Source organism: Pleurotus ostreatus (assembly GCF_014466165.1).
Source record: "Pleurotus ostreatus strain PC9 chromosome Unknown scaffold_9, whole genome shotgun sequence".
NCBI lineage: Eukaryota > Fungi > Basidiomycota > Agaricomycetes > Agaricales > Pleurotaceae > Pleurotus > Pleurotus ostreatus.
Window position 1 is genome coordinate 2,006,931 of NW_023503164.1, and position 15,825 is coordinate 2,022,755.

The following is a 15,825-nucleotide window of genomic DNA, read 5'->3' on the forward strand; positions in this document are numbered from 1 at the left end:
GTGGGTACTGGCAGTGGTACCTTGTCCGCCAGTAGCCGACCCCCAGCGAACCCATGGTATTACAGCTGCTAGGTCGTTCATGCCGAGGACTCCAGAGATGGAGATAGAAAGAGATACGTCGTTAACTTAGAGAGCCGCGAGGTTTGAACCTAAGAGTGCGTTCCTTTGGAATGACATGCAAATGTGCTATTACTTCCTTCACGTATTTGCAGGGAAAAAAAAACGGATCAGACTTTGAGACGATAGCCCAATACAATAGGAGAATGGCAGCGACCAGTGCTCCCCTTCGAATCGAATCTGACGGACTGAAATGGTAGTGCGAAGGTCGTGTTTTCAGAAAATGAACGCGGCGAAAAAGATCCGATCATGATCGAGAAGGTCCATGGACTGAGTCACGTGTGGAGGTTAAGCGCCCTAGACCCAAATTTGAGATTTGGCTCAACTCTTCTCTTTTTCGTTCTGCACGTCAATCAGGAAATGCGCATGCTAGGCAACGACCACGCCCGACGACAATAGCACCAGCCAGGCCACTCGACGGCCCAACGAATCTCCGCCAAAATGACACCCACGACGGATACGCCGAAAACGAGTACCCACCACCCACGGGGTATGAGCACGAACATTCCGACCCCCTCAAGAAGTTTCAGTTCTAGTTCAGGTACTGGGATACCTGCATTTCGTTCTCTTCGTTCTCTTCTACCTTTTGGACCCGGAAAATCTTCTTCGTCGACCCCAGCAAAGGCTGCACCGTCGACCTCTTTTTCTTCTGCAAGCTCCCCATCTGCAACTGCACCAAAAACACCAAATTCAAATTCAAAGTCGTTATCTAAAGCCGCTGGTCATGGCTACAGCTTGTCGGTATCACAGACCCAAGGCAATAGTTCGTTTGGTGCCGGGAGGTCATTCACCGCGTTCGGGACTGTGAGACGGTCGATGACAAAAGAGAGAGGCAAGGGCGAGGACGGGAGTAGACCGTCTGGCTCGTTTTTGCGCCCGCCAACGAAAGTCAACCCCGCTGAAGAAACATTCGATGATGTGATCGCCATTGGCCCGGAGGCTTCAACGTCAGCGATAGACGTGTCTGCAGATGTTACCCAAGAATCCGGGTCAAACACGCCTTTGCGGCGGTCGGTGTCGTATCCACGGCTGGATAAGGACGTCGTAGAGCAGGACAGCCGTATGTTCTTGCTTCGGTCTGAACACTTCCGTATCATTGACTTCTGCTAGGCGACTTGTCTACTATCATCGAAGCGGATACTTCAGGGCTATCACGGTACCTCCCAGACCTCAACACGTCCCAGACTTCTTCACCTTCACGGTCGCCGCCTTCTCGAAACTCGCCTCTCACCCGGACCCAATCCGACTCTTTACTCCGGCCGGTTTCTACGTTCCTCGCATCTGGGTCTTCCAGTTCTCGATACTCGGCTTCAACGCAACCCTCGCCGACAGACAATGAACTGGAACTGTCCGTGTCGAACGTCCAAGGCCAAGTGCTCGACGCGCTTCTTGTCAAGGATTACGCCGCCGCTAGGGAATGGCTTGATTCTGGGGATGCTGTCGTTGTTGACGATGATGAAGACCTCACGCAGACACAACCGCTCCGCAAAGCCTCGCCACCACCAGACAGCCGTGTTTCCCTAGAACTCGGACCTCTGGATCCCGAGCTAACAGCTCTTCTCTCTCCAAATCGGCTGTCAGGGTCTTCGTCGCCTAAACGACAATCCCTCTCTTCCCGTCGCAGTTCTGTACAGCTTTCGTCACGGACATCTTCGCAGCGAAACTCTTTACCGACGCCCTTTAGCTCAGGTTAGTTTGGTTCCTGCTGCTTCTCGGAATCTATGCTGATGGTATCCAAGGTCAAGGCGCTGAGAATCCGCCGTCATCTCTTCCTCGACTTCGCTCCCCCGTCTCCATTCCTTCACGCTCACCACTCGTCCTTCCTTCGTCTTCTTTGCCATCACTGTCGCCCCTCGCTTCGCCGCCCATTTCTGCCTCGCCTCCCCATTCTCCATTTGTACCACTACCTGTATCCAGTAGCCCCCGTCCTTCCCCACTTGCAACCACCACCATATTCCCTAGTCGGTCGTCTCGGCAGTCGTCCCCCGAGCGACGATTGCAACACTCCTATCAGCCGGCTCCACCTTCTCCGCTGAGAGGCGAGAGCTCCGGAGCTTCGGGGGATCTTGAGAATCAGGAGCCCAGCCTAGCGAGTGCTGAAGGTGACGAGGTCAAGGAGGCGATGAAGGAGAGCACTGAATCGCAGCGTATACAGCGCGACTACCAAGCGCGAACCAAACCCTCGGCGCTGTTACCGCGGCTTATCACTCCATCTCGCCAGCCGAGCAGCCCGTCGTCACCTACGAAAGATACAGACCCTATGCCTGAAGCTTACGAGGCTCGTCTGCCGTCCCGTCGCACATTCACTACTCCGTCTCCCGCGCTCCAGATTCCTCGCTCCGCGAGAAGCTTGTCTAACCGCCCTTCACCTGCGTCATCAGTCGTGGGCGATGGCACTGTCAACGCGTCTCCTGCGACTACGTCAATGATTATGGATGATACACCTTCCTCGCGTCCTAGACCCAGCCTCGACGAGTCGCGTTTGGAGATGATGGGATCATCGAGGACGTCAACAGGGCGTCGTGGCCTCACGCACATCCAGATGAAGACGCGCATGAGGAAGCGAAGTATGAGTGTCGAGAATGGTAGCCCAGGCCTCAGCATCGGGAGTGCTGCTAACCGTGGTTCGCCAGGTGAATTCGGGATGTTGTCAGTTCCAAGAGACGATGATACGACGCTGAATGGGCTGCGACCCTCGAGTTCGCTCTCGAATCGCCGTGAAGGCGGCAGTAGTGGGTCCCAGAGGACGCTTGACTGGATGGGTCCACGTGCTGCCACTAGGGCATTCGCGGCTGCGGGGCTTCTACCTTTGGACAGGGACAGGGATCGGGAGTTTGAGCAGGACATGGACAGAGAGCGGGAACGGGAACGTGATAGGCGGTTGGATTTGGCAGGTATTCGGTCTGTTACCCCCACCTTGGAACGGACGAATTCCCGAGCCGTCACACCGAACAACTTTGGCGGTTCGACGGCCCAGGGATTGAGCCGCTACGGTTCTCAACGAGGTGGTACTTCAGAATTCCGAGCGCAGTCACGTATGGCATTCTCGGAGAGTGCTGGGCCCAGCATAGCAGGCAGTAGGAAGGGGAGCGGCTCGTATTCGGCTGCTAACTCTCACAACAACACCCCTTCAAGCTATGGGAATTCCTCGAGCTATGGGTCTGCGACAACGGGAACGCGGTATACTAGAGAGCGCGGAGGAAGTGTTAGTGTTAGTGTGGCTGGGAGTGCAGTGAGCCCGTTGATGGATAGCCCGACGTTTAGCGAGAGCATGAGAGGCCGAGGCACCCCGATGAGCGTGTCGACGGCGCCTACGTCTATATTGAGTGGCGCATCCGAACGAGGGAGAGGCTTTGTCGGCGACAGGGAGCGGGATAAGGAGAGGGAGCGATTGGAAGCTGAGATGGAGCGAATGAGGGACAAGCACTCTCTAGAAATGGGGGCTCTGCTATCCGCGCTTTCGGATTCACAACGAACGACCAAGGTATTGAGGGAAGAGAATACGTCGCTGCGGGATCGACTGGATAGTGCGCTGGAAGAGGTGCATATGCTGAGGACCCAGTGCGAAGAACGGAAGTGGGAGGTCGAGATGCTGCGAGGGAATAGCGGCCATGCAGGAAACGAGAGCGTGTTCGGTGGTGGGGGCGTTGCTGATGGCCGGAACTCTACTCCCACACGATGGCGGAGTCTTCGTGGATGGGGTAGTGAAGCTGGAGGCCGAGACGTCGAGGGCAATGCGTCTATTGGGGGACGCGCGAGAGGTTTGGGTCTCGGTCTTCCGTCAGTGCTGCAGCGTCATCGGGAACGGCTCGAACCCGGCTTTAGCACCGCACACCAACGGAGGACCTATACGCCTAGAAGTCGAGCAGCATCTGCGTCTGTTTCGTCACCCCAGACCAACAATGGACAAGACGATGATCTCGACTTTCAAACTCAACGACCATTTAGTCGGGGTGTTGATCACGGACAGGGCAGCGCCAGTGACTCAGGGAGCGGCAAGGTCATGCCACCTCCGCCACCTCCTTCAATGAAGGGGAAGCCGCAACACCGTAGACGGTCAAGCACCACCTCATCCGTATTTCCCAATCCACCGCCAGGTATGGCGATGTTGACGCTGGACCCGCAGTCCGACGATCCTGATTTTGCAGCTCTTGCTTCGTTCTCCATGACACCTTCACGGCCTCCGTCGTTTGCGTCTTCGAATCCTAGACCTATCGGTTCCAAGAACGCTCGTGCTCAAAGCCATCATAAGCGGTCACAGTCATCTGTGGGGAATGTCTCGCCGACAACGGCTAATTTCTCGATGACTGGGTCACCTGGCAGCCTCAACCTGCGACCTGAGGACGAGCTTCATCTGAAGGACATGGATATCATGAGCCTCAATCTGCGTATAGCCAGCGGCGACGAGAGCGACGGGGAGTAGACACACTTGTTTTGTGTTCCACTCTTCTCAATCTTCATTCTTTATTATCCCCCCCGCCGGAAATTTCGACTTTCTTTGTGTATGTTGGATGTATTTGATTATTTTCTTTGTGGATATTTTGCTGCGTTTTGCTTTCCCCTCCTCGCTCTGGGACTACCACCTTTCGGAATGTATCATAGTTACTTTATATTGGCGTTGCGACGCATCATATTTCACTGGATTCCTTAGACTCTGTGCGAAAGGGACTACAAAAGAATCGTCCGCTAAGTTCTCAACGTAAATAAGATGGCGCTACTAAAAGAAAGCTCGTAATGTACAGCTGTTCGTCCCTCCAGTATCCCGTTGTCCTTCCAATAGCTATAATTACGATCCAGGACTGTGGTACTCAGTCTTCAAAAAGGCTGCTCAGCAAGTACATCCCCAATTTTCACAATCAATTCCTCTTCGCTCTTCAAAGTCGCAGCGAAGTATGCTTTCCCGCCAACGCCCTGGGTGTTGATCACTGCTAACATCCTGTCGTACACGTCCTCTCCATCCTCTCGCCTCACGGCGCATACAAACTCCCTCTTTTTATCGTACACCAACATATCGGCATTGTCGCGGGCCAACGAAATTTGTATCTTGATGATCATGTCCTTGCCTTCCCCTCCTTTGGACAACTTTGGAACGTGGGACGCTCGAAGTTGTTTAGGGTTCTGAGGCCCTGTAGGCAACCCAAAAATCTGGCGAGTCTTGGTGGCCGTCGAGTGCACGGTCATATGGCGTGAATTATAGAACGGTTTGACGGCGACTGTGTTGCTTGGTGAGAAGGGTATACATATCCTTTTATGACTGTCCCAGTCATTCCCTGATAGACGGTGAGTACAGGAGCAAAAGAGCGAGACGAATGCTCTCACGCTGGCAAGTAGACGAACAGTACTTCGACACTTTACACTCGCCACAGACTTTGAGGTCCTTCCGTTTACCACAAACGCACGTAATGGTTTCCCCGCTGACCTCTCCCTCCGTGCCTTCTCGCCGCCGAATCCACTTCCTAATACAGGCCGTTATCTCAGGTCCTACCTTCGAGCAGAATTCTCGAGCCGTCAAGCCGTCCCCGTCCGCAATATCTATATCAGCCCCGTGCTCCATCAGCAAATCCGCCGCCTCGACGCGATTTAGCTGGAACACGCCGAGAAGCGCAACTTCGCCGTATTTCGACTGGTGGTTGATATTCGCTTTGCCTGAGATTATGAGGATACGCGCAAGGTCGACACGTGCTTCCGGAGATACGATAGAATGGTATAACGCCGTTTGTCCAACGACGTCGGGTATATCTACAGGCATGCCTTGCGTGATGAGGTATTCCAATACCTGTTCGTGTTTAAGAGCGTCGGGATTCCCTCCATTCCCGGAGACTCGTTGGGCACCGCTAACGATAAGCGTGGCATAGCTAAATTCATAAGGCGTCTCCGTTCCGTTGAGGGGCGGTGCCGTGCCAGTTTGAACGGCCTAAACTCGTATTTAGAGCAGAACTCTGGCCTCTAGAAGAAGTGACGACTTACCTTCTGGACTGCTTTCAACAGACCTGCGCAGCATGCCCACCCGAATGGTGAAAGGCGAGTCATATCGAACTCTCCGGAGCCTGACACACCGACAATATCAGAGTAAAAACGCATTTATTATCGATTCATCGACAGGAGGTGAAGCTGAGACATTAATTACCGTTAGAATAGAGCTCGCGAAGCTCCTGACCGCCGCCATTGCTTGACAAGAACCCGGGTTGAGTGAGGATTGCTCTCATTCGCGGCGTAACAGCCAATCCACAGTCGTTTGGCATGGTTAGAGTACTCAAATCCTGGATGTCAGATTCAAGGGCGCTTTCTCACTGTAGAGAACCATTTTCAAGTTGTTGCCGGTTTTTGTTGGCAGTCTAACCGTTTTGAGACTCGTATTTTGCAATTGTGGCTGGGCGCCTAATCGCTAGGCTCATTTTGTCACCTTGCCTCGTCCCTCGCATTTTGCAGCATGTCAACAAACCTCGATGGCGAGATCGGAGACTTACTTCAGAGGTTGCAGGACAAACTCGAAGAACGGGATGCTGCGCAGGCTGTCAATACCCCTCAGATTCCACGTTCTCCTAGGTCGGGTCTAGGGGGAGAATACATCAGCGAGTTAACGCCTCCTACTGGAACGATGTTCTTCAAACGGTCGGATTTTGTATATCTCGATGAGAACCACTCCGTGCTAATCCAATGGCATTATTCCATGGCAGAGAAACACACACCATACTCGATCAAGAGTGGATCTACAGCGAGAACCCTTCACTTAGGATGCTACTTGCTATGCTGATTTGGCGTGTGGACGTATATACTTATGTTACAAACGCAATGCCAAACGATCCTTTCTTCTCGGAGAAAAACGGGTCGATCTTGGTCGTCTTTGTACATTCTGGAATGGTTGGGAATGCAGGTCCTGGTACTTGCGACACTACCTTACGGGTCGAATGCCTGGCAGAGTCTGCTATCATTCCACAAGCACAACTTCCTCCACAAGATAGCGGCGTACCTGCTGGTAGGAGGATATTGAATTGTACGTCCCGCCAGCCAAATGCCCAATTGATAGAGAGTATCGTTGAAGACGTCGTATAGATACGATATCGTACGAAGAGAGATTATCGATGTTCAACAATGGTGGCAATGGTGTCTTCGACTTCTATGCGAGGTATAAAGAGGATTTCAGTCGCCGGAATAGCGAGCAGATTTCGAGGGTGATTCCGAATGGTTGCGAGTTGGGTGTAAGAACGCCTACGAAAGTGAGTCGTGTTCGACCATCGTTGTGACTGTCCTTACCCCCTTTCTTTCAGTCAGACGAATATCTCAAAATCGCTGGCGTAAGCATCTTCCACACGGCAGATCCCAAAGGGTTTCCAGCTTACTTCGGTATGTACTGTGCAATTGGAGGGCTTGAAGTTGATGCTACGAAACTTAGACTTACGTGCAAATGTCGTCTGTGCCATTGGAGGTTTCAAGGTACGTACGCGTCCCTCTAAGCAAGTTAATGTACACCTAGAACATGGCCCACAGTTGAGGGGTATGAGGAACACGGGAGTAGTGGTGAGAATTGGCGAATAGCTATTCTGACGTTGTATCTCAGGGTAACTGAAGTCTGAGAGTGTACACCGCTCCGCTAGACTGCCATGATCTCGTGCTGTGCAAGCCTGGTCTTCACCGGTTATGATGGTTGCTCCTGCTGGAAGATAGATACGTCCGAAGATGTTTACCCTGTATTAATTTGAGACCTTGGTCCTCTTCGTAAACCCTCGAAGGGGGTACTGTAATTGATGGGGCGAGTATATTTCTAGTGATATATCGACAACACAATGATCATGACGACACTATGGTTATCACACGCGCGATCTATTTCTGCAAGCTAAACAAACCGTTGGAAATGGATGGCGATTATAAGAAGACAGCACTGACGTTTGACCAACTACTTTGTCTGTAATGGCGGCGGACATGTCGACATGTGCCGTGCATGCCTGCTTGTTTTTTGACAGGCTGTCGACCTCTGCTAGGGTGTAAGTGGGTTTGGTAAGTTCGAGAGCCTTGTCCACGGAGCCGACAGCCCAGCATTTCTGTGGCATATCACGTCAGAAATGAGAGAGAACCTCTCAACGTCAACGTACATGGAATAGCGCCCACGCAGGACTTTCCCAAATCGAGAGCTCCGCGCCAGCCTTCCAAGTCAAAATATTACCTGTCGCACCCCCCCTCAAGTGTAAACCTGCGTCAATCCACAGGCAACCGCTGAACCCGATCGAGTCCCTTCCGACAAGCTGTCTTTGTTGGTGAGAGTATGGTGGAACATATTGAAGTGTGCTGCGTGCGTGCTTCTTTCCACTCTGCTTGCCCGAAGCAGCCGCCTTTCCGGGGACAGCCGCCTTTGCGGGGGCAACTGCATTCCCTGGCTTCTTGCCCGGAGCGGCGCCAGCACTGATAGACGCATTAGCCTTTGCGACGACGGATGCTCGCACCCAGGCGTCGGCACCGACCCATAGGCTTGCAGAAACGGCGCCTCCGACAGCAGAAATACCGAGATGGATTTGAGGGGCAAGTGTTCCCTGAACGAATCCTTTGGCGTCCATATGAGCGGATGCCTGAAGACTGAGGTCTATACCGCGGAAAATGAGAGGGGCAATGATACTATATATCAATGTCCTACCAGAATCTTTGCTTCTGATACCCTTCTCGACCGCTAGGTTTTTATGCTCTTTTGGGTACCACATCTCAAGATCCTTGAATTCGTAAGCGAGGTGGACGTCCGCTTTCACGGCAAGGTCGAGATGGCCTTGCGCAATGCCATCCAGAGTTACATATGGGCCAATAGTGATCATTCTATCCAACAGTTGTCAAGTAATTTCACGCAAACCAAATGACTGGTACGCACGCAGGAATGCTCAGTCCAGGAAGGCCCATGTCAGTGATGAGCTTCTTCTGGTACATAAACCCTCCCTAGATGAAATTGAGCGGGAGGATGGTATACAAGTAGCGCATGACGCACCGAGAACTCAAGATCAACTTCAAGTTTAGCATCTACACTCCCGTTGATACCTGCCTACCTCGTAAGACTCCAAGACATAGAAGCGAGGTTCGAGCGAAGGCTCACCCCCAAAGGCCGCGAATTGCTCGATGCTGGGAGGAACGATGTTCCCTACGATGACGATCCCGGCCTTCACCTGAATCGACCCTGTGCTTTCCACTTTTACAGACACCGAGGCATGCGCACCGCTGGGGCAGGTGGGAGGAGGGGTTTCGAACGTAAGCGGGCCCTTCGTATCTAGGGATATGACCGAGCTCTCCACTTGCGGAGAGATTTCGAAATGATTCAGTTCTGTTCAAGACGAGTGTCAACGCAAAGGATCTTGGGGGATGATGTCAAGATCTTACTCCCAAGAAGATGTGAAACGTCTTTATAGGCCTGGCCGGCCCAGCTGGCGACAGACTTGGCGGCAGTAGAGACAGCGGTAGCGACAGTGTTCGCAGTATTAGACACAGCAGTGGCGACGGTTGTAACGGCCTGCGATACCCAGGCACCAACCGACTTGAAGATGTCAAAGAACCCATCATCAAATGCTGCATTCAGGTCCAATCCGGGAACCGTAGCCTTCGTAGGCATCGCGTTAGTGGGATTCACATATCTTTAGGTCACAGCCAACGTACACCGACGAAAGCAAACTTGACCTCACCCATCCTTGTTACATTGTACGGTTAGAACGTTTCGGAGTTTTGGTGGTACGGCGAGGGTGGACTCACTTTTCGGGATCCACAGACGCAAAGTTACTGTCAATTCGGACGACGTGAACTTCGGCAGCAGCACCATCTCTACGGCGGATCTTGGATTGGGCGTGAGTTGGGAGTGATTGATCCTCCGCTACCATCATGCTTGCGATCCTGGCGAATGGACTATTGCTACACTAATGATGCAAGCGCTTAGTATCATCGTATAACTATGGGCAGTCCCCTCTAGAGGACCACATACACTCTCTGGAAGTCGGACAATCTTGTCGATGGGTCCGTGGTGGTCAAAGATGTGTTGACATCCTGACTCCTCGTCATCAGTTTCGCAAACGAGCCGGATCTCTTGATCGACCACATTGGGGTCACAGTCCAGGATGACCCACCCAGCAGCAGGTGTGATATCGGTGAGGGACTTCGAGGATCCAAACTAGAGTTCACATTCAGTAGAGCTCTGCCATTATGAAACGATAGATGAGAGATTCACGTACTAATTTGATGATACCAGACCCTCCCGTACTGGGAAGCATATCGTAGGCGCACTCTCCATCGAAGCACGGCTTCGACCAGTCATTGGCGGCGTTGACGCCAACGATGGTGATGCAGACGCTAAGAAACACCAAGAGTCCTCTCATGCTGCTACGAAGGAAAAAGAGGCAAGGATACCTCTAGCCTATCGATACCACGACTCTCAGTTATTTAATGCATACCGCAGAGGCATTCAGCGCATTCCTTCCATTTTAGTTGACGTCTACAACGAACGGCCAGTCATACGCGACGCAGACCAATCTGTGTGCGGCGAAACCATCACACCTGACGTCGGAGGGACTATGCCGCAATGGAGTCATATCGTGACAGTTCAATGGTGCTTATCTCTGAGGCCGTTGAAATAGCTGCAGCAGAGTCGGAGGGGATAGCCAGTCTAGTGAACTACGCTGAGACATTGAAGACTCGCCTGCTGAGCGTCGAGCGTTGAACCTTCACTCTTTTGTATTCGCTTTCTTTACAAAAAGGCTAGGAGAGTCTGTGGAGTTTGAATTAATTGGCTAATGAAGCGTTCATGCTAATGCATAGTGGCTTACCATTGAGTGAGTCGCCAAGCGCTGAGCCATTGGTGTAGACGCCGACCAAGACTTTCAGAACATCGCTTCAAAGAGGATCGTTCTGTGGGAACGACTATGTGTATTCATACATACCATAATGACTTTGCATGTTGGCTAGTTGCTATAATCGCAACATAGAACACGGAGTCCTCTGTTGCTGATTCAGACAAGTAGCATGTTGTCTGCCCGTGATCTTCGAAGATGAGGCGAAGGATACGCCGCGAATTGCAGCATCAGGATGCCCCCATTTCCTTATCACCCGGCTCGTCAGGGTTTGTCTTGAACTCTTCTCCAACACTCGACTTCATCGCTTCCCACACCCTCCTCGCACTCCCCTTCGCCAGATCCCTCGCGGTAATCACATCGTCTTCATCTCCACTACTCCCTCGCCAATTCGACCACACGCAAGTGAAACCTGCTTCGTTGGGCGTCCGGCCTACGCCATGCCCGAACATGAACGCGAAACACCCGCTGCCGCTTCCAGCTACCTTCGCCGATTCCTCCGGTGACGGGTCCACGAAGAACGTATTGTCAACGCGTGCGACGGCAACTGCGCACACCACCCCCCTCATAGGAATCGACCCGGCGTTCAAAAGTGCCATCGTGCTCGCGTTGATCATGGCTGTGACAAGACCGTTGTCCCACTTCGAATGAGCATCATACGACGGCGTCAGGGCCTGGATAACGAGCTGTATAAGTGTCCGTGGGTTTGTCGTAAGAATCAAAGAAGGTAGCAGTGCTGCTCTGATCATGGATGCGAGCGATTTCGACTCGATGCCTGGAATGGATGATAGTGGGCGAATTGAGACATCGAATGTTGCTTGCGACGGGTTTTCAGAAGCCAAACGAACTTCAATAGGTCCCGAGACTGAAGCCAGCGCAGCCGTCGATGTTCCTGCGGGAAGGCGACTGTGTCATGGTTTCGGCGTAGCATTCCTGTTGAGAATACGCACCAAATGAGAATCGAGCCGACGCATCTACTCGAGCAAGGCCATCGAGCGATATTTTCAGAGGTCGCGCTTCATCCAAATGCCGTCCATCGCGTCGAATCATTTCTCGGAGTCGTTTACGGTTCGCGACAAGGCACTCAGGTACTCGATAACAATTGCTCAGGTGGGCCCGTTCTCGCGCCGGCCCTAACCTTACAGTAATTAGGCGCCCTACACCCCATGCAGTTGCACAACTTGGCCGCCACAGCCATACCCAGGACCATTCAAGTTTCTGAATGCTTGTTATACTATCTAGAAGGTCGAATCGATAGACTCAGAACACGGTAGCGATAACCCCACGTCAAAGACCAACACTGCAACCACGGGATGCGTTACCGTGACTAGGGTGAGTTATTCAAGATTTAGTAGGGCTGGCGGCATGCAGTTTCTGTCAAGTTTCTGCAGATAATTTTAGAGCAACCACAGTGCACTAGGCGCGTCAAATTTACTACGCGGTCTTGCTCAAAAATACTAAACCTTTTTTTATCCAGCATCAGATCAGACTCCACACTCAACCGAGACGTCGAAGCCTAATCGTCGAAGCATAAAGACATATTCGACTCTCTGAGCATGGACTGCGCATGAGAACCTCAGCAAGTCGCATCAAACGGCCGCCTTTGTGTGTAATTATACTTGCAAAGGACAGAAATATTACTTCAGTAGCGCGTGCTTCGCGGACGGTGGTCCGGTCGTGTCCCTGCTCTTCTCTTCGTCGATCAAATTTGGGGATGAATTATCGACATGAAGGTGCTCGTCTCGCTGGTTAACGCAAAGTTTCACGTGAGTAGAACCACTGTGACAAATGCCTGATATCAGACCCACTCTTCGCTCCGTTTGTTGTGAGTGTGAGTCCACCACGGCCGAGGACTTTGGCGTCTGCCTGAAACCGCGCGTTGCAAGACAAGGATCCTATTCATGGAACATTGAACAACGCCCTTGGGCATTTATAACACGTGACCTGTAATGTACATACCCAGGTTTTCGAACTTCCTCATACTTTCAGTCTAGCACCAAACATCGGACACACATATACTTCTCCTTCATCTTGAAATCACCGATGGCACTGTCAACCTTCAGAAATTCAAAACGTTAGGCGCCCGCCAACCTTGGGCGCGCTGCTCGACTCATTTATTATCTCGGGTCCGATGGCGAGCACCAATGTCTTGTACATCCGCCGCTATCGGAAAGGGCAAAGACCTTTCTAGCGCGAAGCCATTGTCCGGCTTTATGTCCCAGTTTTCGTCGGATTACTACTGCAGGCCTTCCGAGGACTGGATTACACGCGCAAATGCCAGATTATACACACCGGTCAGCTAGTACTGTCTAGTGTTCACCTGGCACCCTGCTTACTGTCTCCATTCATCGAAGCGGCGAACGTCATACTCGGCATCGATGACACTACCGCTTTCGAGAAGTTTGAATAAGCTGAGCTCGACCATCCTACGCCGCGCAAAGAAGTCGATGGTAGGGTTATCTACCTGTTTCGCAGGTTAGAGAAGCCCAAGACTATTGGGGCACCTATCCTCTGTGACTCTGGTTCGACGGCTTTGGGGCGAAGAGCAGAACGAAGATTTTGTGCAACCCGACGTCTATCGATCGCCAGAAGTTATCCTCAAACCCCCCTGGAGTTATCCAATCGACGTTTGGAACGTTGTATGTATGGTATGTGATCCCTCGTGCCCACTGAATACTGGGTTATTCACCAAAGGCTATTGTCAGCCTTAAATATGTCGGTATTAACAGCTTATCAGGAGAATTCCAGGCCGGCATTCCAGTGCCGCATCCTTTTTCCCTGGAGCAGTTGGAGACAAAATGGCGAGGAGAAGGAGCTGTTTCTGCAATTCATGGGTAAGATGTTACGGTGGGACGCACGAGATCGAATGGAGCTGAAGGAGCTTCTTAAGGATACGTGGCTGAAGAAACATTTGTGGCCTTTTTGTACATACTTATGGATGACACTCGATACCCAAGCAAGAACCACTCAGTTGTGGTCGCTGTGGGGGCATACTCGCAATGCTTACAGACAAGAGGGGTTTGGCACTGAGCCGGCATTTCGCTCAACTTACTTCCCGGTTCACCTCAACACTTGCTCAAGACTGAGTTCCTCGCCTCCTACTCTAATCGTCGAAATGCATCATGCACCAGCGGGGGCACGTTGGCACTTAGTTAATCATAACGTCGCTTGAACGTAGCGAGAAACTATATGACCGTATTGATACTGTCTGAACACAGCGACACGTAGTGGTGATCCGCAAGAAATAAGATATCGGGCCTTTGGTTTACTGGAAAGCGTACGTACCGATGAACCATGTTGTTCTCTTTGCATCTCCAGCTGTGCGTAGACATGTAACCGGGTACATGGCCTCGCAACGTTACGCAGGTTTCTCCGACAAGGCCTCCTCCAGAACCACGGCACTGGTCCAGAATGGTGAAATTCAGGATGAGTAACTTCAACACATGCACGCGCACCCTCTCCGCGGAGAACTTGTGAATAAATCTCGCAACCGTACAAGCAGGCCTGTTATTCCGTATCAATTTCAACAGACGCTTTACGACGAGCGGAGCACTGAGTGGATCACAGTTGGTCCTACTCTCACTAAAGGACATTAGTACTGTTCGAGTGAAATGTCGGGGTCCGGAGTCATGTCTTCGAGCGCATGGCCAGTGGCGCGAGCGTAGCAAGGTGGGTCACAGATTGGCCGACCGTCGGTGCACACATGACTTGAAGTGGGTGATATGTTGATGGCTTGCGATACCTTCGTGCGTATAGATGTAAGCCTAACGGAAACCTGTCGAGATTTCCATACCTCATCAAACATCAATAAGCTCAAGATACGGTCAGCGTGCTTACGTACCTCCTTATCTCGTCCGGGTGTTGATGTTTGCTCGTTGGTATAATTGATTGGCGAGGACAAGTAGCAAGTCACGAGTGGGTTCAAATTCGGAACCACAGCGTGGGTATTCTATACGGAGCTGAAGAAGGTCGAGGTTCGAGGTTCCCCACAACTTGGAAGGAATCAACTGGAGTGGTTTCTTCGATATCGGCTACTTGAAAGCATCGTGAAATTTTGGTAGAGCTTCCGAGTCGGCGGTTCTGATTCTCAGAAGCTGCGCCTCGATGTTCACGTCTTCAGCATGATCTTCTATCTATTAATAACACCGCGATAAAAAACCTATTTGCGAATTCGTTGCATCCTACTCAACATTCGCGGCGGGATGTTTCGGGATGGCCGCTTGGCCGGAATCAACTTGTTCCATGGCAAGGCATGGAATGATATGCTGCTCACTGTGGCTGGAGCTTCATTCGACCTTTCTGCAGGCAATGATCTACGTACATGAATTGCTTTTGAGGGTGGGTCGTTGGGCAGCATCAAGACTACGACACTCGAGCCTCCGGGGAGAATTGCGACGACACCGACATGCACGCAAACTTTCGGAAAGACTCCTGGCAGTTGTGATCATTGGCCGGCACTTACGTAATATCACTCTTTCTCTACTCGCCACTGCCTCAAGCCTCGGAGTCTGGGGGCTGTCGCAGGGTGTCTACGCTGCCAAGGGCACTGCTAGCTGCTTCAAAGCTAAAGACTCTGAAATGGTCCCCGCGTTGTGATCAGGAAGCTTCTCATTTTACGCCGCACCAGTGACCAAGCCTCGATGAACCGGGGCATCAATCCTATGGCCCGCGTATAAACCAGTCGCGCAGCAGATATATTCCATGGGAATGGAAAGGAAAATCAATGAGGAGATGAGGCAATTGACGAGTCGAATCCGTTGGAACCGGCCATGGGCTGCGAGACTACCCTTGACGCATGCCGTAGTCCACCAGAAGTATGGTATGTGTCGCATTACATTGTTGTGACGAATCACCACAGTTTTTGGCCGAGGACATCGTCAGGTCGCAGTCTGAATCTGCTGAT

General features: G+C 51.9%; 5 protein-coding genes across 5 annotated transcripts; 2 read left to right on the forward strand and 3 right to left on the reverse strand.

Annotated features, from left to right (window-relative positions):
• Nucleotides 1-558: 558 nt before the first annotated feature.
• Nucleotides 559-4,540, forward strand: PC9H_011844 (uncharacterized protein; the record flags this gene model as incomplete). Its single annotated transcript, XM_036781325.1, has 3 exons — nt 559-1,177; nt 1,228-1,806; nt 1,857-4,540. 3 exons carry the CDS (start codon nt 559-561, stop codon nt 4,538-4,540), a joined length of 3,882 nt encoding a protein of 1,293 aa, XP_036627180.1.
• A 392-nt stretch (nt 4,541-4,932) lies between these two features.
• Nucleotides 4,933-6,359, reverse strand: PC9H_011845 (uncharacterized protein; the record flags this gene model as incomplete). The annotated part of the gene is made up of 4 exons (XM_036781326.1): nt 4,933-5,387; nt 5,581-6,031; nt 6,085-6,164; nt 6,245-6,359. 4 exons carry the CDS (start codon nt 6,357-6,359, stop codon nt 4,933-4,935), a joined length of 1,101 nt encoding a protein of 366 aa, XP_036627181.1.
• A 188-nt stretch (nt 6,360-6,547) lies between these two features.
• On the forward strand, nt 6,548-7,609 carry PC9H_011846 (uncharacterized protein; the record flags this gene model as incomplete). The annotated part of the gene is made up of 6 exons (XM_036781327.1): nt 6,548-6,729; nt 6,795-7,111; nt 7,171-7,334; nt 7,386-7,461; nt 7,511-7,551; nt 7,592-7,609. 6 exons carry the CDS (start codon nt 6,548-6,550, stop codon nt 7,607-7,609), a joined length of 798 nt encoding a protein of 265 aa, XP_036627182.1.
• A 329-nt stretch (nt 7,610-7,938) lies between these two features.
• Nucleotides 7,939-10,451, reverse strand: PC9H_011847 (uncharacterized protein; the record flags this gene model as incomplete). The annotated part of the gene is made up of 12 exons (XM_036781328.1): nt 7,939-7,951; nt 8,002-8,156; nt 8,208-8,692; nt 8,744-8,916; nt 8,969-9,033; nt 9,083-9,132; nt 9,188-9,412; nt 9,469-9,685; nt 9,742-9,772; nt 9,835-9,995; nt 10,061-10,246; nt 10,308-10,451. 12 exons carry the CDS (start codon nt 10,449-10,451, stop codon nt 7,939-7,941), a joined length of 1,905 nt encoding a protein of 634 aa, XP_036627183.1.
• A 701-nt stretch (nt 10,452-11,152) lies between these two features.
• On the reverse strand, nt 11,153-11,972 carry RRP46 (exosome non-catalytic core subunit rrp46; the record flags this gene model as incomplete). The annotated part of the gene is made up of 2 exons (XM_036781329.1): nt 11,153-11,814; nt 11,873-11,972. 2 exons carry the CDS (start codon nt 11,970-11,972, stop codon nt 11,153-11,155), a joined length of 762 nt encoding a protein of 253 aa, XP_036627184.1.
• Between the last annotated feature and the right edge of the window lie 3,853 nt (nt 11,973-15,825).